The sequence below is a fragment of the Halictus rubicundus genome, chromosome 6, assembly GCF_050948215.1.
Source record: "Halictus rubicundus isolate RS-2024b chromosome 6, iyHalRubi1_principal, whole genome shotgun sequence".
In the NCBI taxonomy this organism is placed as follows: Eukaryota; Metazoa; Arthropoda; class Insecta; order Hymenoptera; family Halictidae; genus Halictus; species Halictus rubicundus.
The window spans coordinates 13,212,940-13,239,025 of record NC_135154.1 but is presented as its reverse complement, the minus strand read 5'-3'; the positions used below and the strand labels follow the sequence as shown (position 1 = coordinate 13,239,025).

The following is a 26,086-nucleotide window of genomic DNA, read 5'->3' as shown; positions in this document are numbered from 1 at the left end:
AGATGGCCTAAATACTGCAACAGGAAGATCGCTAATTTAAGTACTGGTTTCAGTAAAATTTATATGACTTGACTCTATTCAGTTCGGAATTAACGATATTACATCAAACTGAATTGACCCAAATACCTGAAGATAAAATGCACTAATCATCGTTACTTACTTTTCATAAAAAGGATTACTCCTGATGCAGGGGAATCACGTGCTTTCCAACGATGTCGCATGATAAATTACCCTACATAATAGAGGAAGGAGCATGCTAACTTCAGTAATCCCCTACATTTTACAATTAGAAAGAAACCGCGCTATAATTCGTCTTACCTACATATTCTGTCCCTTCTAAAAACGTTAGCTTCAAAGGAAGGATTCTTCGTTCAAATATTTCGTTTATTCTACTTGGAATTGTCACAAGAACGGAAACCGAGGCGCGAACATTTCGCTCAATATTCAAATTACTGTCGATGCGAAGTAAACCCGTAATTTCTCGATCCAACGATGTTGCATGATAAATTATCGTCCATAACAGAGGGAGGTGCACGCTATTAGATAATCAAGAAAGTCCGGGCCATTTTAATCAACGGAGATGCGTACCACACAAAATTGCTCGAAACAATGTTTTACTCAGGAAGACAGTCACCTCTGAGCATCTCTTATTATCTTCCTGTAACAATTCAGCAAATTTTCTATTCTACTTTTACCGAAGTTCTCGCTTCTGGTATTAACAAATTGATTTAACCTGTTCATAGTTTTAAAAAATTGCAATTGGTCAGAGTTGCGAGGCAAATCTGAAAGGTTGCCTTTTAGAACTCATTTCTCTGGGTCTGCATTCCACGATTCCGACCAACTGGAATTTTTTATTCACGTCAACTGGCAAACCAACATCTCGAGGAAATGAAAGTCGTCTGGTCGAAACTTCAGCAAGTTATCGTCTTGTTAAAATTGTCCAAATATTGATCGAACGCTTTCATTGCTATCGCGGATAGTCTTCATCAGGACTGGTCTTCATCAGGACACGGCAGCATCGCAGGCGGCGAAGCCGACAACGCTGCGGAAAGGCGATCCTCCCCGGACAGACACTTTCAGTGTTGCAGTCTGATGTAGTTCACCGGCTGACCGTTCCATTTCGGCAGAGTCCGCCATCGTCCTGGCGCATTTTGACGGTCGTCGGTAATTCAGACCCGTAGACAGAAAAATGCATACGGTGCCGTGGAACGTCTGCAGGGATCCCGAGCCTTTGCCCTAAATACCGCGATACTACATAGCAGCCGTACACGGAGGGGTCCGTATGGTAGTCAGTCAGTCGCCGAAGTCAGCCTCGTTCTCGCCGGCAACCGGCACATCGGTCGTTACCTGTCTGGGGAGGTGGTAACCGCTATTGGCGGATAAGAGGGGAAGGCGCTGGTACACCTGGACGACTTCCTTCCAGGTATCGAGCACCTCAGTCTTCAGGAGAGATCGTTTCACGTCGGTCACTCTCCGGCCTGATGCATCCTCGAGCCTAACCGCGGCAACGACACCTTTCTCGCGAGAAAGAGAACAGCGAAAAATTCGTTCGCCTAAGAGGACATCCGGTTGGACATTGGTGACTGGTTGAACTCTTCGGGATCGGTCGCCGAAATGACGTTAACCTCGTGAAAAAAAAATATATATCTTGGGACTGCGATATAGAGTGCCTACCCATTGCTGGATTAGTAACGTTCACGCGGCTGAAAAGTGTTTTACCGGAAGTAATTGTGAACGGACTGACTCGGTTCCCCGTAGAGATCAGTTTTTCTTGTGGAGAAATGGAGAGTACCGCTGCGCTACTTCTGATCTTCGTTGCTCTAGCTCTGAGAGGTTCGTTCTTTTTCCATTTTCATTTTTGTTGTTGCGCGACACCGAAAAATCGCATTTAGATCGCGAGCAGGGTGCATCATTTCAATGGGAACACCTGTGCTTGATGATTTTCTGGGGGCAGTCTCGAGACAAGAATTGGCTGTTTTAACCCTTTTTGTATAGATCCTCAAAAGTCCAGAAATAAAACTTGTTCGTCTTTCCAATTTTCTCATTCTTCGATGGACATCCAACGTGCGTGCAGGATGGGTCATTTAATTAGGAACACCTCAATGTCTCTAACGATTATTTCTATTCGAACTGTTTCAAAGATAGTGTCGGAGATTTTAAGATCATTGATGCTCCATGAAATGGGATGCTGTATATTTTGCATATTTTTTTTTAGAGCATAACGAAACAAAATCGTCGACGATTGAATTTCAATCATTGTGTCTTGAGATATTTGCATCAACTACAACTACTTCAAATGAGGAATATTCAGATTTACTACATGAATAATTATGTAAATTGCAAGTATTTTCGTTAACGGTTCCGGAGACGTGCTACTAATTTCTTACCGAACCTCCTGTTGTTTTATTGACTTAGAAGTGTGATAGTGATCGCTGTTGTTAGCCGGTCACCGAATCACCGACTAACAGTATCAATGAACCATTCGACTAAAAACTATGGAATTCTGTGTAAACAAGAACAAGCATTAACGGCAACATCCAATCCCAGCAAAAACAAACATAATTTTTATAGATCGTGGATGGCGGGTTTCTAAGCATTCGCAAGAAACTTCAAGCTATAACAGCTTCGAAGATATTCGATTCGTCCATTCTCACCCCCACGATTGAAAGCTATCTCCCCACAAATACAAACTACCGATAGAAAAGAAATAAAAATATTCTATGAAATACTTTTGTAAAAACTGCTGTGCAAAGCTGTTCGATAGGTCGATCGATTCGGGTGAAGGTATGTGTAGGGGCTGTTTTTCAACGCTTCGGTGAAACAGGAAAGTAGAAGAGGCGGCAACAGCTGCCAGTCAACGATTACTATAATATTATACAATAGAACCTAATGGAATAGAAGAACGAATGCAAGAAGAAAATTCAATTCAATTTTATTTAACTAAAATCATAACAGGATATAAGTGGCGAGGTAACCCGTCTGTTCCATTGAATGATTGAGCTCATTCACTAGCGTAGCGAATTGTCTGTTTGAAAGATTTTATTCGAAGAACCTATTTATTTTGTATAGCTTCGTATTTCATGCACCATGTAACTATTAATGCAATCGTGTCAAATCCAACGTTAAATGCTAATCTAGTCGAACAAGGTGGTTTCCATTTATTTATCCTGATGCAAACTGTTTCTTCCAATTTAAAAATTAATTGTTGTACTCGTACATTGAGTGACTAAATTTTGTTAGTGTCTTTGAAAAGTAATCGCTATACTGTGGCTTTTATGTATTCATGACAAAAATCAGTACGTGAAATATAAAACTGTGAAAGAAGAATTTGAGACTGTTGTTACATTATTTTGAACCCATTAACATCGTTAGGAAAGGAAATCAATTATTATGCAATTTTTACTTGATTTTAACGGAAATTGAAAATTTTTATTTCGTGAGATCTAATAAATAAAGCGGTGTAATAATCGCTAAATTGCATTTGTTATTTCAAATTCTGTCTTCGTACATCAGTCGACCTGTTAAAAACACATTTAATTATAATGGTAGCCTATTCAAGTAATAGCCTATAACATTTAAAAATGAATAGATCGGCCGACGATAATTGCAATAGCATAATTAGCAGCGGGCGGATTAAACGTGGCCTAATTTGCATTAGACTTGGTTAAAAAGAAAGCGATTTTCCCGATTGCAGTTTTCCTTTGTTACACGATCGAACACTGTGCTGCAAGGCGTTCATTAGATACCATTAGAAAAGATAACGCTGGAATCGCAGAGTAAACTGCATTGTAGACCCGTGTGAAAAGCGATCCAGCAAAAGAAAAAAAAAATAGAAAAATGCCATTTCCACGTGGAGAATGGATGATCTCTCGCGATCCCTTCTCTTAGTGTAAGTTCTCACTCATTTTCCCACACACTTTTCTGTTACGCGGTTTTCAACCGCTTCCTGGACACCGTGTTCCCAACTAATTACATTCTTCCGGCCGTATCAATCTCTCATTTCGCTATCTCCGATCTTCGCCGATCTATTCGTTTATTTATCTCTTGGCCGGGCTCTCCGCGATCCGTTCCTTACCGATTTTTTACTCGACTTCGGGCTGATTTATTACTGTAATAGATCCCTCTGCGTGTCAGAGCGTGTTTCATACTTTCTTCCGATAATTACGCATCTTTGAACTTTCCTTAAATAGCTCGTAAGTGAAACGTAATTGATTCGAACACGTGACACTTGTGTCACGTACTCGTACTCCTGCGATATCTCGCTGCAGTTTTCTTTCGATATAAGACGATGGCTCGGGACCGGCTTTCGCCGTATTTCGGACGAAGTAGAATAACAGGCGGAGGGTCAAGGAACGATAAAAAATTATTAACACACAATTGATGTGTCTGCTTCAACGAATTCATTTGTCGAAGCAATCCGCTGTATTTATTAGAATTATAAACTTTTGTTTACTTCTAAGATCTCTATCCTCAATTGTAATAATTGTGTAGAGTGAGATTAATGCATTAATTAGAAGCTTGAATTGCAATATTCTACGTTTGATAAAACTGTAAGTTCTTTGAGGAACGTTACCGCCAGCTCTTCTCATGGCACCGTTAGGTTGGTTAATTACTTTTCTGTATTATCACATTCAACTCTTAATTTTATATTATTCTCAGGCTTTTGACAATCGTAATAATAACATCAAGACAATAACCGCTTAGCGGTAATGGTGCACTCTCTCAGGAGTTTCTGGCCTTGAACATTCCAACTTTTGGATAGCGGACCATTTTCACAACTGCACAGTAATAACGTTCAAACCTACCTAGAGCTGTCTTGTGATGTTGCGTTAAGCGCGTGAATATTTAATATTATATTTAATAAGCATGGATAATGTTCTCAGTTCACATCAGTTACACTTACGAACGCACAACCTTTACAGTTAACGTGCACCTACGATGCATGTGTGTACGTTTTCCTGGTAGGAAATAATTTGCGACAAAGTAATTCTGGAGAGCATAGTAATTAAATACACCATAAGATAAGGGGTTAATCAGAAACACGAAGTTCAGTTATGTTCCTTGGCGTGTTATACACGAACCGTTTCATCCCGAACGATATAAATCTGAAAATAAGAAATTAGAAAACATTCGTGACCTCACAAGAAATGTATAATGTATCTGATAATTAAATAATCACTTTAAATTCTAACGTGTACAGTAAACCAAATGTAACAGAACTTGAGTAAACATAAAACAAAAGAATACACAAATAATCCCTACAAATGTTAACCATTTATAATAAGCTGACCTTAACAGAATTTAAATAAAGAGTGCATAAATAATCTTTTTAACTTCTAACCATTTAGCATGAGCTGAATTGAGCAGAGTTAAAGCGAATGTACAATGAAAATCTGTCATTTCACTAGTTAGTAGAATGATCCTCCATCGCTCGAGAATGATACTGTTTGAACGACAGCAGACGCCATGATCTCACAGGAAGGCTCACAGTGAAAGCAGAAATTGCTAACTGCAGCAAACTACTTTTCTAGAAACTAGACAGATAGATGGATGAATGAATATGACAAAAAAAAAACTAGACAAACATAAACTACTTATTTGTCGAAGAAAGTAAATACCGACGCCCAGCCATTCCCTCCGATCTAAATAATTCACATTTTTTTCTACTAAAGAGATATTAAAAAATTTTACTCGTATTAGCTGAAAGCAATTCTGAAAAAATAAATAGTCAATTTTCAAATTCTTATCCAGAGTCTACAAACCGGTGGGAATTTGTATAGGGAAGTCAGGTGTGACCCGAAGACTACACCGTATACACCATGGGCGACAGCAGGTGGCTTAACCGGACAGGAAGCCATTTTAGATAGGAACATAAGTCGAAAATGTAGTATCATACAAATGAGTAACAGTTGCTCGTATGATTTTAAAAATTGGTTACCTCAGAAACGAAGGATTATACTTTCAGCGAAATTCGACATAAATATCTGGGAACTTTCTTTAAGTTGAGCTACTTTCAATTCGTAATAGAATGGAATTCACGGAAAATAAAATAGAAGGTCCAATCCATCCAACCAAGACATTTTCACTAACAATTAGTCAGCATAAACATCCTGGAACGTTTTTCCGAATTGAGCTAATTTTAATTAAGAGAACAGAGGATGAGAATATGCAGTCAGTCCCATAACTATTCGTGCGCTCTTAAAAATCGCATAACTTTGTCAATATTCGACTATACTACTTGAATTTTTTTGAGAAGTTAGAACAATTGAATCACTACATAGCGTGAGAAAAATGTTTGATAACAATTGCAATCGGTCGAAATTACAGAGAAAGTACTAAAAGTTGTATTTTGCAACTTTTTTATGCGGGCTTATATTGAAAATTTAAAAAGTACGTTTTGTACATCTGTACCAATTATAAATATTCTGAATATTTCATCTAAATCGGTCAACGTTGCACTGATCTACAAACATATAACGATGAAAACTTAAGGGCGAAAGTCGCAGAATTTTGGTCTTCTCAGGGAATTTCGCCCTTATGTGCTCATTTTGGAACATCTGCAGCTCATTGCAACGTTGACCCATTTTGATGAAATATTCAGAATATGTATAATTGATACAGATGTACAAAACGTACTTTTTCAATTTTTAATATAATTCCACATAAAAAAGTCGCAAAATACAACTTTTAGTATTTTCTCTGCACTCGACCAATTGCAATTTTTGTAAAAAATTTGTTTCACTTTATGTAGCGATCCAATTGTTCTAACTTGTCAAACAAATTCAAGTAGTATAGTCCAATATTGACAAAGTTCTGCGATTTTTAAGAGCGTGCGAATACTTATGGGACTAACTGTAGAAGGTAGATTTCAACAAACGTGTAAATAATTATTTCGACAGATCCTGCGCCCGTTTAGAAAATATATTATTGGGAGTAAGGGAGTTGAAATAATGATTTGCCGTTCTCTATGCGAGACACTTATTTTCCCGAGATCTGAGGCGCAGCCAGTACCGGCAGCGAACACGTGGTTCCGACAATTCGCTCGCATCTCAAAGGAAAAGTGGATAACCAGGGCAGAAGTAGGTGAGAGAAGAGGAAGGTCGAGCACACACCGCCTTCCTCTTCCTCTTCATCCTTGCCCGCCATGCACTCCCGTTACTTCACGGAGTCGTGGGAAATTAGGAACTGAGCCGAGCTGATTAAAACGCGTCGATCCTTTCTTTTCGAGCCAGAAATCGGCGAGCGTGATCTGCTGTTTCACCCGCATATAAAGTGGCATTGACACTCGCACGAATAGTCTTCATTAAATACAGCAATTCCCCGATGTACAGACACTCACGGTAATACTTGGACGCTTTCAAAAAGACGCGGAATTTCTTTGGATTGGACCAAACGACTTTAATTTTTTCGAGATGTTAGAAGGATTACTAGTTGGAAAAATTGCAATTGGTTGCAACTTTCTGCGGTTCTTTATGCGAAACAAAAATTTGTGAATTTGAATTTCTCCAAATTTTTGTTCTCCGTGAAGATACGCAATCTGATAATGAGTTACGAGCTCGAGTGGAATTTAAATTGCAATCGCCTATCGAGATGTGCAAACCGTATGGACTTCCGCGGACTAGTTCGCCGGGTTCGTTTTGAAATGAGCGGATTCCATCTGGAGCGTCGCAGAGCCGCGTCGAATCGATGATCTTTGGTAGCCGAGCAAGGTGGCCAAGCGAGCAGATAAGCAGAAGAGAAACGCCACGAGGCCGTAACGGAAACGATAATGCAAGCAGCTCGCATCCTGCGGCCATCGCGCAATCATCTAGGAAGTCATTGGCTATGCGTCGTGCGCCAACAACCCGAATCGTGTGTGTGTCCGAGGAAAATAAACTGCCGAGTCGTGTTCGCGAAATTTCACTTTGTTCCCTTTACGCAACGCCGACGGTTTTTCTTTTCTTCTTTGTGCGAGCTGTCTTCTTTGTTCGACTGTCGTTCGACTGCAGTTGCCGTCGATCGGAAGAATCGCTTCTTTTTACTGGCCGTTTGCATTCCAGGCAACACGCTCGACTCGAAAGAATGGAAACGAAGAAGAATTGTGAAAGGCTATTCAAGTGCATGCAACAAGAAATAGGTGGAACGAGGAGTTCAATAATTTATTACAACTGACTCATTCGGACAAACGAATCTGGCGACAGAATGGACGAATAGAAGAGTTCAATAATGTATTAAAGTTGTTCAGGCGAACAAATGGAAAGATAGATGAAAAAAAGGGTTCCATTCTGATGAATCATCATCTCGATTTTTAGGAACAATTAGAACGTCAAAATGAATAACAGTCCCGTTGAAATCGGTTCACGAACGAAATATTCTGGGAAATCGTTAACTGTTACCAAACGTGCAACAGCAGGTTAATGTTGCGATAGCTTTAACAAGTGATAGCACTTCGAGCTAACTGTAAGTCCGTAACTCTTCCTGGAAGAATTTCCCAGCCCCTACTGATTATTATTTCTTTCGCGGCCTGACTAACACGCGACCGAGCGTTGTCATGCGCTAATGCGACTTCATGGCTTCCTTGATTAATAAATGATATCCCTTTTTTTCAATTCATCGCGCGACTTTAATTGTGAGTCTCCAGGTGCGATCGTTACGACTGTTTTTAGTCTTTCTTCCTCGTTACCTCGGTAATCATGGTCTTGGCTCTTCGACGGTCAATGACTTTTCATATTTTGATCGAGATATTGCGATCACTGGACTGCGGATTTTTATGCAGAATCAAAGTTGTCTGCGTTAATCGCAAGGTGCAGAAGCTACATAACCATTCGTTTCTTTTCTTGATAACTTTATAGAGTCGAGGACAATACAATAATATTTAAAAAATTTTTAAATCCTTTGTTTTGCATTTTGAAGATTTAATCTAGAACTGTGGCCAGGTAACTGTTCCACGATCCGAACACTCACGGTTCCACACCGATCAGTTCGGATAATCGAGGTTCTACTTTATCGTGGATTAGGCGAGTAAATACGATCCAAATTGCGTCGCGTTCGAAATCATTTCAATCAGAGAAATGTCGCGGACGTATCGGTAAAAGTTTCGTTAAAAAAATCATTCCAAACAAAAGAATTATGACATTAGTCCCTCCACGATATAAGTAGCATTTCGGTCCCAAAATCTCCACCTACACCCAGACGCTATTATAGTTCGTTACAGGACAAACCACTGTGCACTGTGTCGCCATGTCTATGCAATGGCCATTTTAGGTGGAAAAAAGTCATGTCAGAAAATAGATATAACATTCATATATTCTTCTTCGGGAATGTTTACTGAGCCTAATTATACACATAATAATTCATTTAGTAGCGATATAAGTATCGAAATCAATACATGAAAACTCCGAACAGTAATACAGTAGGTTTGAAGAAGCATGAAACGATCTATGATTTTTTTTCCACGTAGAATGGTCATTCGCGACACTGTGCTGCGGTTGCAAAGAAATAGTTCCGTGCCGCAAACAGATTCTTTTGTTCGCCTAACGTCGATCGTCTTTTCTAATCGCGCGAGACGTGAGAGCAGAACAAAGGGCGGTAAAAGAAAAGAAGCGAAAGACAACCGGTGAGTTGAACGCGTGGCGGAGGTCACGGGGCTTGGCCGATCATTGAAATCATCGGACTCGAGGAGCTGGTGACGCCCGGTGAGGCAACGTCCCGCTTCGCAACGGTTCCAACAAATGCGTTTCGCGCGTGATGATGTGAGTTGCGTGTCACCCATGCACCGTGACGCGCGCGCGCCAATTGCCGGCCCGGGCAATAGAATGTTGCATTGTTCGTGTAAATTACCCGCGAACGGATTGAACCGCGCGGTTCACGCGAGATCAAAGATAATCGGAACGGTAATTGAATCAAGTGTAACTTTCATAATCCGCAAGAAACACACTCTGTATATTCATTAGCCATTTCTTGCGTACGCTTAGACGCGTTTATGGCAGATTTTATTACGCATAGCAGAATAAACCGACGCTTGCGCTCAGAGTTCATCAAAATTATGTCGGTTATTAATACTCCACGCTCATATTCTAGATATCTTGACTTTCTCCGGACCGTTCCCTGGTTCCTTGGCTTCTTTCCCAACTGTTTCCCCCGAGACTTGTTCATCTGGACGCGTCGTGGCGATGATCAAGTAAACTACTGAAACTGGTCGGTTAATACGCTGCAGATGTTCATGTTCTGCATTGTTTACAAGCTGCTGGAACCAAACGAAAATTTATTTCTGCCTAATAGTAATTTGGATAGGTCGATTACAGTTACTTTTACAGTTTCACCTGCTCATTTTTGTCTCTGTTCAATGAGAACATTTTTCGCAGGAGCTCCTAAAGCTGACAAAGTCCTCTCTTATGAAATCTCTTGAAAATTCCACGGTAAAGGATATTTTCTTCAAAAGTTCTTTTTTCTTTCGAAATGGAAGGTGTTGGTGTCGGAGACGAGACTGTTTATTTTGAGGACTGGTAGTTAGGTGTCGAGCGAAAGTAAACGGATGAACTTTGTATCGCTGACATACCCTTACGTGTTGTTTTGATTGCAGGCTGCAACGGTGCCGGATGCGGTTACCCTGGCGCACCTGCACACAGCAGCGTCCGCTTCACGGAACCAGGCACTCAGGACGTCATAGACGAAGAGGACGCCCTTCTTAAGGACACCAGGTTACCTGTGGGCACCGTGGCCACGTACACTTGCGATCGTGGCTTCGAATTGCTTGGTCCGGCACGAAGACAGTGCCAGGCCGATGCCTCTTGGTTACCTGAAGGGATACCATTTTGCGGTGAGTCTTTTAATCCTTCAAGGACGGTGTACCGACGCTAATGAAAAATCTCTAACGTCTGTGCTAACGAGCGTCTCAAAGTTATTGGGTTGGAACGAAAGTTCGTGGCGTTTTTTAATTGAAATGCACAGATAAATAGAAGATATTTATTCATAGGTTTATTCAGTAGCATGAGTTATCGAGTAGAGAGGTGCAAGTTACCTCAAAAATGACAAAAACTAATAGAACAGAAAGGAAAATATGTTTTCGAATAAATCTACGAATAAATATCTTAAAATCTTTCAATTTTAATCTGAAAATTATTAATTACATTATTGCTTACACCAACATGTTGCGATCACAACTGAATCATTAAAACACACTTGCAACTGAACGAATTTATGTTTCAACCCAGTAGTTCTAAATACGATAGTCGCGAAAGAGAACGCATAACCGCTTGCAAGGTCGTATTGGATCGTGAGATTGAATAAAACCATAACAGCGAAGAATAGCGTCGGACGGGTTGCATTGGTTGACGAATAAAAAAAAAAAAGAAATTCGTGGAGGAATCATCAAGGTAAATACGCTCGCGGATGTGGGTCTAAGAGAAAGTTCAAGCGTTCCGAGGAAACGTGCTCGCGCTTCCGGTCACGCCTCTACAAAACACTCTGAGGAACAGGCGTATCGTAACTCTGAGAAATAATCGGTGTTGATTCATCACGTGTGTAGTCAGATGCGGAAATTTCGGAGAGTATATATACATCTTTTTTAGGGCAGAGTTTTGAAAGTCGACGTCAGCCAGAAAGATTTTATCAAAGGTTTCACCTGAGCCAAGCTAACCCGCGAACAGTCGAGAGAATTTTACTGTGCCATTCATTTTGTGTTGTGCATAGTTTATTGTACCTGCTGTTACGTTTATGAAAAGTTGGCTGACAAAAATACTACGTTTTGCGACATGCGTACGTTATGCGTCTCCTTTATCAATGTACACATTGAAAAAAATTCAATATTAACTTGTAACTATAAAACTTATTTCTTTGGAGACACATTACAATAAACGTTACCGAAGACTGGAATAAGTGCATTTTTGCCATTTCTGTGAAGCAATGTAGGATAGTCACACTTCTAGTGCTCGGTAAATCTAGCGTTAATTGTATGTGGGTTATGGCAAACCGAAGTCCGCGAACGCCTCGATTGAATACTGAACAATTTTCGGTAGCAAGTGACCTGATTCCGAGTGTCCTTGACCGAAGAGAAGACAGTGTGTAAGAGCGGAGAAAATAGAGGGGGTAGAACACCGTTAACTCTGAACCTGCTGCTACCTTCTAGGAGCGCCCCCGGCCTTTCAACGTCACTCGCATACCTGGCATCGGCTCACTGTTTCCTTCTTCTCGGTCCAGGTCAGATTTCTTAAAGAGGAAAAAAAAAAGAACCGAAAACCGGCGGAACCAATCAATATTGAAACAAACTCCATTCCAACAGAATCTTCACCATTTTCTTTGCTTGACCTGTTTTGATCTACTGGCCACCTCGCCACGGAATAAAGATCTTCGGAAAATATATCATAGTATCCACGTTTACATCGATTGTAGCAAAATTGTTATTATCTCGATTTTACTTGCCCTTCGTTACGTTCGGGCAAATGTTCACGATCGAAACGCCACCCGGGTGAAAGGATAATAATTTAACTGAATTGACAACAAAATAACAGTGTACTTATGTTAACAATACTCTAATGTTTTCACTGCTCACTTTCTTCGTTACTCTAATGTTTCCATGCTGGAACAGTTCCACATTGAATACAGTTTTTTGCAAAAAAGTGCCATGAAGAATGCAAAATACTTCAATAAGAACTGACAATCCTTCTTCGCGAAACGCGAGAGCAATCGTTCGGAGTTCGAAAGAATGCCTGCCGATGATGATTGCTCTGCCGTATTTCCGTGTCGTCATCGCAAATAAACAACCGGACAGGTTTGCAATTTCTCGCAATCCTGCCACTTGCCCACCTATGCGTGAATTTGGCTCCTCGAAGGTAAACTTGTGCCGAGTTAGAGTCTCACGGCCGGGCGAACGCGTAATCGCGCTTGTACATTGTACACGTACAGTCATTTTCGTGGCAAATAACATGCTGTTTCGAGCCACTCTAGGTCAAGTCGAACAGTCTCGTTGGTATGCAATTTTTACGCGGTGAAACGCGCAGAACTTCCCCGTTCCAGATCGCAGAATAATTTTCATTTTTATATTTACGCCAATACGAACAGAACAGTCACAACTAGACTGTGGAGATTACACGTTTGTGGCGTGCGGCGGGACTATGGCAAAAGTAACTTGTTCGGTACACGAGCCTTCGTTTATTATTTTCTCAACTTTTCCAGTATCAAAACAATAAAACTGACGTATAAAATGCGCGCAACGTCTCATTTGTAAATGTCATAATTTATAACATCTAGGGGATAATTTATAACATCGTGCGGGAACGCGAAATATCGGGAACACAAAATCGGAACAGGTACCCGAAAATTTCGAGATTCTCGAAAGTGTCGGGACTTTCGAAATAATCGGAATTTCCGAAAATTTCGAGAACTCACTGACCCACTAACCATTTATATTCGTTTGAATGGATACATTCATGGTTTCGGAGTGTCATGTAAACAAGCGTGTGACTGTGTGTACAGTGAATGTGCTATAGCGTCGAGGTATGGCCGATAAATGTCGCGAAATTATGCCCACTATCGCGGGGTATACCCCTCGAGGGGCCCAGAAGAGTGTACTACTCCCAGAGGAGTGTAAGGTCGCGTGGATAAAAGAATAGTATCTCCTGGCCGATATATGTCCGTGGCTAGACCCGTGATTTGGACATATATCGAGTAAACACTGTACTTACATATTTTGTACGCTACTGTACAGCACTGCAGAGTAGTTCGAGAAACGGTAACCGAGTTCTCGAAATTTTCGGGAGCCCGACCCGACCCGACCCGACTCGTCCCAATATTTTCGGTTTCTCGCACACCCCTAGTCGTTGGTGTTGTCATTTATAAACGATTTCACTTTAATATATCTAACTGTGTAAATAATGGAGTCGATTGTGAAAAAATAGAAAATGTACAATTAACAGTGACTCACACTTTCCTGTGCAACACTTGACGAATGACGACGTTGCAATTCAGGTCATAAGTCATTAGATCCTTACATGAGCGAACACAGAACAAAAAACGGATTCACCTCAACAAATTGCAAACTAACAAGACCTACAAAAATATTCATTGACTGCTCTAGAGAAAACGTAAATCTTATTATGCATTGAAAACACTCTTTTAACAATTTACTTGTATATTATATTTTGCAGTTGTGTGTTCATTATATTTTCGTATATTATAATATATTCTAGTATATTGTGTTATATTCTAGCGTGCTATATTATATTCTAGTATAATATGTTTCAGTATATTATTGTATATTTTAGTATATTATATGTATTTTAGTACACTGTATTATATTCTAGTATATTATGGTATAATCGAGTATATCATACTATAAACGGGAAAGCAATTAATAAAAATTTCAATAACAATGCTATATAAAAAAAAAAGAAGCTTGAGAACTAATTTTTTGCTGTCTTTGTTACTCAGCTCGCCAATTTGTTAATTCGCTACCAATTTGCTCTTAGGAATCTTATAAATTATTTATGATTCTATTCAATCAGTTTCTTTCATTTTTATATTCTTCCCTATAAGTATCTCTTTAGAATTCAATCAGCGTTCCTAACTTCTTTGATCAACTATGGTTATAGTTTTCGACCATATTAAGCCAGATCTATTGTAAAAAGTTCAACGACCGTATGCGACAATCAAAACGTGACGAAGCTGCGTAAATCAGGTAGCTCAGTTTCTAGTTAGCAAGTAAAATCAAGTTTTCGCATTACACTCTGCAATTTTCCCGACGACTTTCACTTGTTCCCCCTGAAATTTAATTTTTCCATTCGCAAACGTCCTAATGATCGCGGTCAAACCTTCCCGTGGAACAGAATAAAAGTTATTTAAACGCAGTCATCTTCCAGTGACGTTGTTCGATTTCTTTCTCTTGTAAACTGGCATTAGACTTTGTTCGCAAACTGTTGGGAACGGCATTTAGTACTTTCTATTGCGGTAGCATTTCGTTCAAACGAGGAGAGCACGGTTAACGCCAACTTTTGTTATTAGAGAGAATTGTCATGCAAATTGGCAATTTGCATCTCAAAATGTTCGTACGATCAGTAAAAGCAGGTTATATGAGAAGGATGAGAAAGAAGAAAACGTGGCCTCTAATTGGATTTTCACCTAAGAGGGATATTAAAAATATTTTTAAAAGGAAACAAGGAGCTTTTCAAAGGTTAATATAATATATCTTTTTGCAAGGTTAATAGAACAATTTCAATCTCCTATGATAATGTATGCGTACCCACGTGAATTTTTTTAATTATCTGTACAAGGTGTCCAAGCGTGGCGGAGAATACCTTAATTTTAATAATACATTGTTCACGATTCATTTATTATTCTATAGCTTTGTTTCGAGCCTAGGTTGAACGACACACGCTTGCGTTGCTATCGAGAATATGCGTGCCTGCTAACTGGTTGTACGGTTCGCATAACGATAATCGAACTATACTATTATAACATCCCTATTATGGTTTAAGAGCTCGGACACTCGTTTAGATGGAAATCACATAGATTTGTATTCTGATCGTTTCCTAAGATATATTTTTAATAGCCTACGTTATCTTTATAAAATAAATTGCTGAAAAATCAATATATATTTTATTAATCTTCACTTACTATTCAATGGCAGAATTTAATTTAGTAAAGTTACATTTTTTCAAGAGAAAGAATTTTAAACCTGAATAATTCGGAGAAGTATCAAAATCGTAGGATTATTTTTCTATTTTGCTTCACTATACTTAAAATCTCGACGGGGACCATAAGAACTTTGGTATATTATAATTCTTGACCAATTAAAGCAGAGTTTCATTTTTTCCAGATTACAATCTTGGTATAAATGAAAGAATTTTTTCGCGGTTTAATTGGACGTTACTTTAACTATATGTAAAGTTTTGTAAAAATTTCATGCGATGCTACGAGATAATTTGACAATTTTTAAATGTAAGCGTCTAGAATAGACACGCTTCTAGTGCTTACCATAAACGGCGCGAGCACGAGAATAATAAGAAACATTTCTGTTAATTAATTAAAGTAAAACGTTGGTATAAAATACTATATGATTACATATGGGCGTGTTATATGAGCAAAAAGGTAAATTACAAAGAGCTGTAATGTGTTTTATGCGGTATATCAAATTGGTCTTGTTCTTCCTACATGGACTGTCTCCTTGATTAAAATCATTCATTTTCTTGTATTAGTACTTGGAGTATTACTTTCTTTTCCTAATCAGATTCTGGATTTAATTACATCATTTCATTTCCTCGTATAGGTACTTGGAGTATTACTTTCTTTTCTTAAACAGTTTCGAGACATAAGTGCATTATTATACAATTAACTAATATAGTTACTTCAATCAAAATTGTATATAATTACTGCCCACGTTACCTGTCCGTCACAGAACAGCGTCATAATCCTAAATAACTTGAAAGTCTAATGGACCAGAAAAACCCTAAATCTCGACCGTGGGGTAGTTATGGGGTAAAATGAAAAAGATTAGTTTTTCGTCTTTCTGGGCCAAAGGGGTTAAGAAGAATCTGGAATGTCTTCATTAATCTGTCTAGACTAGACAAAGTCTCACTATCTGGCACCGGAAAATAGTTTGGTCGACAGAGATGAAATCTTCGGTGATAGCTCGCGCGAAGAGTATAACTGTAAATAAAGAGCACGCGTGTGTGCGTGTACGTGTACGTGTTAGGCTTGTGGGAACGCGTGTGGTGTATAGTAACTCCACGGGACTCGGTATGTAGGTTTAGGTCGAGAACGCATCGATTATCTATGTTCCTTCAACTACACCTGGATGGAATGCCGATCAACTTCTCTTGGGTCTTAGATCTTGAGCAGAGCTGCCATAGTCAACCGGTTTCATATGATTCACGGCCCGTTTTCGACAACTCTAATGCCGCTCGTATTCAAAACACCTTGAAACCACTAGAAACGATTCGTTAACCATTACTGTATCTCAGAAAAACCACTTCGATCGTCCGCTCGAAATCTATTTGATCACGCTTCTTATACTGCCCATTGCACACCACTTTAAACCTTGTTTATCGCTTAACGTACCCATCTCAAGATAATTTTTCCAACGCTTATTCGGCAACAAGATTTAACGGAAAATGAAAGAATTCAGGAAATAAAGCATCGATACAGAATAAAATGAATGACACAAAAATCGTTCGTTTTACGTGAGAATAAATAGAAAAAAGATTGTAAAAGAATTGTTCAGCACTTCGACTACTTTCTCTCGCCGCGTTAAGAGTTCGCTGAAAATTCTCGCTATGAATGGCGAGAAGAGCGGCGAAGCTAATTCTGCGGCGATGATCGACTGGGACACTAATCAATGTTAAAAGAGGTCTACCGACATCGGGGCACGAGTGCCAGTTAGCGCCGATAAAATTCTCCCGTTACGGTACAGCAAAACTACCGCAAGATCGACGCAACTTGTTTCGCGAATGTGCAACAGCGGCACACACCGCGTATACAAAAGTTTGCGCATCTGCGTGCCGAACGGCTGTTCAACCGTGTGACGTGACTCTTTCTGCGACCTTCTTTTTATTTAATGGGAACGGCAATGAGCCGCCAACATTTTCCCAGGTCCTTCGACGATACGCTCTCGAGTGACTACGTCGAATCGCTGAATAACTTCTTGCGGATGGTAATTGCTATGCTTTTATTATGCGCTCATAGCGTTCGCAAGTCTGAAAAATGCTAAGAGACTTTAAACATTGTGTTAACGAGTTCGTTAAGGTAAAAATTGTTTGACAGCCCGTTGCAGTGCACAAATATATAAAGTTCGCATCGACAACGGAAAAGATTAGAAATCATAATTTTATTTAGCCGTGCGTTTTCGCGACGTTTTCAAGAAGAGAAATCTCCTGGATTCTGAATGGAATAGATCTGTTTGTCCTTTTCTGCTCATTTGTATGGTTAATGCGGGTAATAAGTGGGATAGAAACAGGAGATAATTGGCGAAGAATTAACCAGTATAACTAGTTTCGCGTGCGGTTAGAGTGATACAAGGTGGTCCCACATGCATCGCTTAATTACATATCTCTGGCGGTCACGGTGACACAAAAAATATACGATACGCGATTTAAATAGCGTCGAAAACGGGTATACCCAGTATAGTTTCCAGAACGCGTACACGAGGAGAGTTAATGCGACCTAGGATTTGCACATCACGAGCACGTGTCGGGAGTACCGCAATTTGGGCGGGGCAGCTCCAACTGCACAAATAACTAGGAATGCAATGGAAACTAAGAAACTAATTCGTGTTTCTCATCGCTCATTCTGCCGTTCACTTTTTAGTTGCGTGTACGGGGAGGGGGGGTGGGGCGCACACGGGAGAAAGAATGTCATTTGCTTTTGAATCGTAACGGGGTACAGTTACCTCAATTCTGCACTAACCACAGAAGTATTTGAATGAGGACAAATAAAACTTTGTTTCTTTGGACGGTTGAAATTCGCGTCGTAACTTAAGCTGCGAACCGTGTGCGAACGATACGCAAAGCCAGAAATAAAAATTTCAATCTTGTGAATGTAGAAGATGGATTTCCGTTCCAAGAATTTGCCGATCTTTGCAATCAGGTCAATTTTACGCTGTGAACCTCGTGGTCTGAATGCATGAGATTTTTTAAATAATATCCACTTTCTTTCCACATTCTCGAGACATTCTCCAGTTCGAGGCCAGGCCAGTATTGAACTTCGGTATTTATTTAATAAACGATAGCAAATTCCACAAAACTGGAAAATAATACGGTGCGTTTTCTTATAACTTTTTCAAACCATATTGCTTCAGAGCCACGTAATATTTTTTAAAATGTCCAGAATGTGTTTCATGTATTTATGCAAGGCAATACTGATTTTAATGAATGGTAATGGAATTGGTAATGGTTTCATAAAAAAAATGATCAAAAATAAAAGATTCTGTCATTGGATTAGGATTGCCTGTAAAACAAATAAAAAAAATAAATATAAATAGGTAATTAATAGGTAATGTAATAAATAGGTAATTAATGTGACTATTTTATTTTTCATTGCAGTTTTAAATGTTGCTGGAGGAAAAGCACCGATGCAATCTAGCAGCTCAGAGGGTGGTATTCCACAACGGGCAGTGGATGGTAGCAGCGGTCAAATTTACACACCCCAAACCTGCACCCTAACCAGGCCAGAACTTAGGCCATGGTGGTACGTGAATTTACTCGAACCATACATGGTGCAGCTCGTCCGGCTCGATTTTGGGAAGCCATGTTGCGGTAAGTAACACCGAAAAGAATTTTTACCTTCCACTATACAGAGTGACCCAAAAATATTGTATTTCATTTAAGGAGTTATTAAGAAAAAAACATAGGCCAATCAGAGGGCGGCTAATTATTTTTCGGTATGGCTCGCGAAGCTTCCCAAACAATAAAAAAAAGGACAAAAGATTTCCCACATGGTCAATGTAAAATGCAAATTTTGTCTTCTACAAACCACCACTCATGCTATAAAGAGACCAAGGTCTGATATGCGAAGAATTATTGATACTAAACAAAATGAATTGCCTTCGCGATTGGTGGCACCGAACTAAAAGCAAAGTGACGCGGTAATAAATCTGATTAGGGTTTGTGTGATCGTTTTACAAAAATATTCATATGCTACGGACACATAAAATATGAACGCAAAATATACCTACAGCGATCTCGAGCACAAAAACTTAAGAAATACCGCGGACGAATAGTTATGTGCAAAGTAATATAAAATCGAAATAAAAGTGAAAATGAGTTATTATGGAATCTCAAAATTACCGTGGTGTCTGAGATAGCAAGAAGCAGTTTATGATTAATGCTGCCCGGAAGAACACGTCGGAATTTACAAGGCAGCGCATAAACACTGCGATGCATTGCTGGAACAAAATCATTTCCATAAGGGAAAGTATTTGCTACATTTGCTTTGAATATTTATAGTATAGCACTTGAAAATATTCAAAGGCATCCTTACAATTTTTAAATTATTTATACAATTATATAATATTTAATAAATTTAAAGTATTTATACAATTTATGTGGTACTTCAAAATTTTTAAGGCTTGCGCACAATTTTTGAATATCGATGCGTCAGATAATTCATGGGCTCATCTTGAATTATTAATGAACGTATGGTGAATTCATAAATGCCACACTATCACCACAAGCAAATCTGAAAGCCGCTTTCATGGAAAAAGTATAGATTAATTAGTACCACTGGAAAAGTCCCGTCCAATCTACCATCTAATTTAGTAAATTTTATGCCAAGAATACTTGAAGCAATTACAAAACCAAAAGGAAAGTAAATATTAAAATATCGAACGTATAGTTTCCACTGCATATTCAAATATCAAACAGCTAGTTTCCTTTATTACTTTCTCAAACTTACGTGAACTATTTTTTCAACTACAACTTTTCCAGTTTTGTACATTCACGTACAAAGACGTCTCCGATACATCACGTGACTCCGACACATTCTTGTTATGTTTCTAAAGTAGTGTAAAATGGCCACTGTTAGTGCTCCGTGAACCTAGTGTTAAATAAAAACTTCCTGAAATCCCGGAAAATGTTGGCAAATTCAAGTTCCTGGTAGTTTAGCTAACGCCTTCCGGAAAACTGGCAATTAGTAATAAAGCGACACTTTCTATGCGAAAAGTCGGTCATTGCGATTAAGGCCTACGACCGAAACCGTAAAAAATATGGCGTCTCTTCAGCGAGCCGTAAAATCCGGTCGTAAATTCGCCTATCGTGGGCATTGTTCGGACGCGAGAAATATTTAGAAACTCTCCAGAACGAAAGTGAGAGTCTTTTCACTTTTGATCGCTGAATAATGATGCGTCGCTCTGCACTCCTGCATATTATCATCGGCCGCTGTCATTTTCATTTTCTGCCCCGAGCTTCAATTTTACTGTCTCGTTGAGAATGACTTACCAAACGACCAAGTTACAGTGTACCATTACACGAAGTGCCTAGTTCGACTAACTGAAACAATTACATCTTAATCACTTCCGTGCTTCGCTCAAGATTCTAACATTGAACTGATCAGTCTACGTAGCTCCTGTATCTTGCGAGTAAAAGATTCGCGATGAAAAATTTAGTGGATCAAGTGCAAAACGGTGGGCACATTCAAACAAATTAAAAATACTGCCGCACTCTCTTCAACTCCCTAAACAAAGTTTAAGAAGGCTATGTAGTTCCTGCAACTTGCAAAAAACGCCATAAGCGTTCGTGATCGTTTAACAAATCGACAAGAATCTTCCGGTAGGGATCTATCAAACAGATTCATTAAATTCTCCGCGTGGGAAAGTGAATGATTGTCAAATGACTCCGGGACGTTTCATGAGAACATTTATCGAAGCTTTTACGATCACGGCGAGATTTGCCAGCGGTTTCACGAGTTCCGCGATTCTGTCGCGGTGTCTGGAATAGATTTGCCTGGGCAAATGGCCGATCAAACAGGGGTAAAACTTTCACCGTTAAACGAAACGTCCGATAATAATGACGGACGTTCGCGTTTACACGGAAATCAAGAGTGAGAGTGCTCTGTTGTTCGCGGAAAGGAAACCCATTTTCTATCCTTTCACGAAACACCGCAGCAATTCTAGTGTAAAGAAATAATCTTGAACCGTCTGGCAACACGTTTCGAACACTGATTCGCAATTTCAGTCTCGTGTTTCGTGCGATTTCACGAAACACCGCATCAACTCCTGCGCAAAGAAACAATACTCAAACGTTTAGCAACATATCTCGCATAGTCTTGTCAAAAACAATATTCGACACATATGCTTGCATGTGTGCAATTGTTCGTCTTGAAGGAGAGTCAAATTAGCCCTCAAAGTTATATTTCACGTATTAGTTTATTAGACAGTACAAGTCTATTGGACCTTGTTTTATTCTAATTTCTACTGGACATGATATTTTCTCTATTTTTAATAAGAATAAACTAAAATTAAAAATAAACAACTGCGTTCATGATACAGAATTTGTTCAATAAATAACGCGACTCCTTAAACGGTTGCTAATTTCTTTCCTCCGATGGGTAATTAATAGATCAGCTAATCTCCAGCATTTAAACCGGTCCACAATGAGAAGATTCGACGCGCGATTATCGTGTCAGCTGAACGTTACTTTCATTGCGTTTCCCTAATGCGTCCGAACGTTGCACGTTCTTTTTGCTCTTGTTGAAAGAAAAACGTACCGATTCTGAATAAATACAGCTTTCTTCTGCACGGAATTCAGCTGGCATCCACGAAACGATCACGATCGTGTTTTGCGAACTGACTCACGCATGATGATAGCCGTGGTCAGATTGGTTAGCCATTTTAAAAGCGTTTCTGCCTCGGCAGGAAAGAACAAGGTGCAACTTTCACGTTGCATCTTGGCCGATGCGAGTGCGTTTAATTACACAGGAGTTCGGTTATCGTTTTGCTATCGTGTTTCTTGCGAGATAGCCGAAGAAAAACTCGACGATGCTAGCGTGCTCGTGACTCGTAGATCATCTGTACTTGATGCAGTTGAAATGATTTCTTAATAACCGTAACAATAGCATTGCTGGATCTGCTAATAAGTGATTTTGCAGCGTCTTTCTAATTCTATAACGATCGAGCTTAACTCTTTCAGTGCTATGAACGTGGAAATTAAAAAATTTGCATTCTATAAGTCAAGTAAAAATGTATTCTGTCTTTTAATAATTTTCTTATAACGTTTTCACCGTTTCATACTTCACCCATTCATCTTTGTCATAGTTGCTTAAAATACACAGTTCAGCGATCATAGTTCGCATGAAATATTCGACTACTTGGATTGTCATTTGTCATTTCTGTGGTAGATGTACTTATGTCTCTTTACCCCTCTTTCGATCCGTGCGTGTCGAAAGGATTCGTCTTGAATGGCGACCGATACATAATAATAAAACAGAAAAAAAGAAATACCGAACGATTTCGCTGAATAGAAAATTGTGACCATCGGACAAGCGATTACAAGGAACGAAAGGTGGAAAGCATGTAATTGGAGTTGATGGTCGTGGACGAAACGACGGCTGTCCATCTGGTCACGCCTGAAGTGCTTTCCAGGACGAAAGATGTAGTACTCGTCGAGCTCCGGATTATTTCAGACGAATTTAGATCTTCGTTCGAACGCTAGATTTCTCGATCACCGATCATGCCCCTGGCCACGCTAATCGAATTCGTCCGTGACAGTCGCGTTCGATTCGTTCGTTGTCACGAGCAATACTTGAATCGTGCAAGATGCACTTACGTGTCTTTCTAAAACATTTGTTTCGTTTTATTTTCGTACAATACGTAAAACAAGACAGTTTCATCCTTGTGAATAGTCTTCTTGTGTATAGTACGCAATATGTGATATTTTGGCCCCAATGTTTTCTGTATTTGCTGTCTTTATTAGCAGTGTCACTGTGTTAATAAATGAAAGCTGTTTTCATCGGTGGTTCTTCAGAAGAAGATACCTGAAGTCATGTTAGCTGACCATCACACTCCAATTACTTCAGATTTAGCCATGAAGAGTATCATTTTGTCTATTACATTTTATGTACAAACATAACTCTATAACTCATATTTAAATCGTCACGTAATTAAAATATATGACGCATTACACAAGCGTCGTTTACGAATACATATTCTTAACATACTGCAATGTCGAATCTTTCTGAGTTACGGATATATCGTAGAAATGATCAGTAAATAATAATGGTATGTGTAAATGAATGTATAAACTTCGAAACGTGGCGGAACGGAATTGCTAAGTCATAAATAATTGTAACAAGTTCCTGAATTTCTAGGAAGAGATAACCATTTCGTTCTTAATTAATTTCCCTTATTCACGAATCGTATGTTTACCTCTTTAATATATATAATAACAATATTTACTATATATCGTTGTCAGTTACTAAAATCTTTATTCTCAAGCAGTTTGTTAATTTAATTTTATTACCCCCGATCCTATCTCCGATATCACTTTTACATAAATTGTGAAACTTTATGCAATCACGATATTAGGAAATGTGTAAATTACAAGAAAACGTTCACATTAAGAAACAATAATGGCATTTCTACTTTGCTGCTACTATAAGGAATCTTTGTTTTTGATCTGATTATTATTCGCTTTGTATTCATTTATGCCTCCCTTTATGCTGATCTTACTTAACACATTTAATTGCACTCTAACAACATCTTATCTTCATTCCTACCATTTTTTTCTTCAGTTTGCTCTTTCTCGTTGCTTCGTTGCCTCCCAAAATTGCTATCAATCTATTTCCTACTCTACCTTCCTTCTTTTGTTTTACTACACCCTCTGTTAATTAATGTATGCATATGACTAGCATAGTTATACATGAAAATATACTTCTCTTTAATACATTGACTGCTACCAACCCGAAAAATTCCACAAAGTCAAAATGACCGATTCTAAATTTTTCAATTTATAATTCTGATCCAAATCCTAACAAAATCCGAAATTAATTTTGAAAGGTTCACAAAGACTTGCGTTGCCCAGATATGGGTAATGAGACAGGGTCAATGTGTTACTAAACCCTATTATTATTATTTAAAGAATATGTTGCTATCGATTCCTCATTCTATGCACTTTGCTGTTACAGGCGACGGGCAACCAGGCACAATTGTCGTTCGTGTCGGTAACAACCGGCCGGACTTGGGAACCAATCCAATTTGCAACCGATTCACCGGGCCCCAAGAAGAAGGACAACCTCTATTTCTACCTTGTAACCCACCTATGCCTGGAGCTTTCGTGTCTGTGCACCTGGAGGCAAACACGCCGACACCTACACCGGTGCAGCTTTCCCTATGCGAGGCTTTCGTTTACACCGACCAGGTACAGTACTTCGAAAAGAGCCAGTCGTGGACTACATCTCACTCCTAAATCTAAAGAGCTCTCATTCATAAAAAGCTTCATTGTACAGACAATTGCTACAGGATTTTCTAACATCAGCATGTCACCTTCAATGCTTAAAGGAGTGAAAGATGAAGAAAAAAGAGCGTTCTTCTCTTTTCATAGTATTAAGCGCCGTAACATTTTTGGGTGCAGGCTCTCCCGATAGAGAGGTGTCCACAATTTAGGGACCAGCCGCCAGGATCAACAGCAACCTACAACGGAAAATGCTACATCTTCTACAACCGTCAGCCAATGGTGTTCAGAGAAGCATTGGCGTTCTGTCGGGCAAGAGGTGGTACTTTGGTGGACGAAAGTAATCCCGCGTTGCAAGGATTCATATCCTGGGAACTGTGGAGACGCCATAGGTAACACATTCTTGCGTAACGTAAACCTCAAATTAGTCCTTCAGCTGGCTACTGGTGCCCTCGCAGAATATCTTCAAATTAATAATTATTTAACGGTTATAAATGTACATAACTATTTATAGTTTTATGTACCCTCTATAATGCTACAACCTCTAACATTGTCGGGTAAAATTGATTTTTATTTGGGAATTCGATAAAAATCAACGTTAAATGAATTAGTGGGAGCTGTTGCACTTTGAATTGAACCGTTCAGTTCAATATCATTTATATCCTCATTGATTCCCACCGTGAAATATATAAATAGAGTTTGCCTCTTCCTCCGCTGTCTTTTCGTACAAACACGTTTCGTTATCGCAGGAGCGACACGTCGAGTCAGTATTGGATGGGCGCGATAAGGGATCAGAAAGATCGATCGGTTTGGAGATGGACAGAAAGCGGAGAAGAGGTTTCAGTTTCATTCTGGAGCTTACCTCAAGGCACGGAAGAGGATTGCGCCCGATACGACGGCAGCAGAGGCTGGCTCTGGTCCGATACGCCTTGCACCGCTCGATTAAATTTCATCTGTCAGCATCGTGAGTATCGACTTTCGAAACGCACTTTTCCATACATCTTTCTCTTCCGTTACTATTAGATCGTATGGGAACGCCGTCACACTTGCTGCATTCACGATAAAATTTCTCATTTTACCATTCTGCAAACATACATCAAATAGTAATTGGTGGTGGCTCTGTTTGGGGCTTTAGTTCCACTGTATGCTCACGGGCTGCAATAATTATCAAACAATGGGGAACTGTCCGAACAGAACAAAATTTATTTAGCTTGTAGTATTTTTAACCCGTTCCA

General features: G+C 39.3%; 1 protein-coding gene across 1 annotated transcript in view; it reads left to right on the top strand.

The window, feature by feature from the left end:
• The first annotated feature begins 1,318 nt into the window (after nt 1-1,318).
• The window catches only part of LOC143355308 (uncharacterized), a 33,669-nt gene continuing 8,901 nt past the window's right edge, over nt 1,319-26,086 (top strand). The window contains exons 1-6 of the mRNA XM_076790037.1: nt 1,319-1,833; nt 10,562-10,798; nt 19,011-19,223; nt 24,586-24,818; nt 25,032-25,243; nt 25,601-25,815. Of these exons, the coding sequence (XP_076646152.1) occupies nt 1,782-1,833; nt 10,562-10,798; nt 19,011-19,223; nt 24,586-24,818; nt 25,032-25,243; nt 25,601-25,815 (1,162 nt within the window). The 5' untranslated portion in view covers nt 1,319-1,781. The remainder of the gene's footprint in view (nt 1,834-10,561; nt 10,799-19,010; nt 19,224-24,585; nt 24,819-25,031; nt 25,244-25,600; nt 25,816-26,086) is intronic.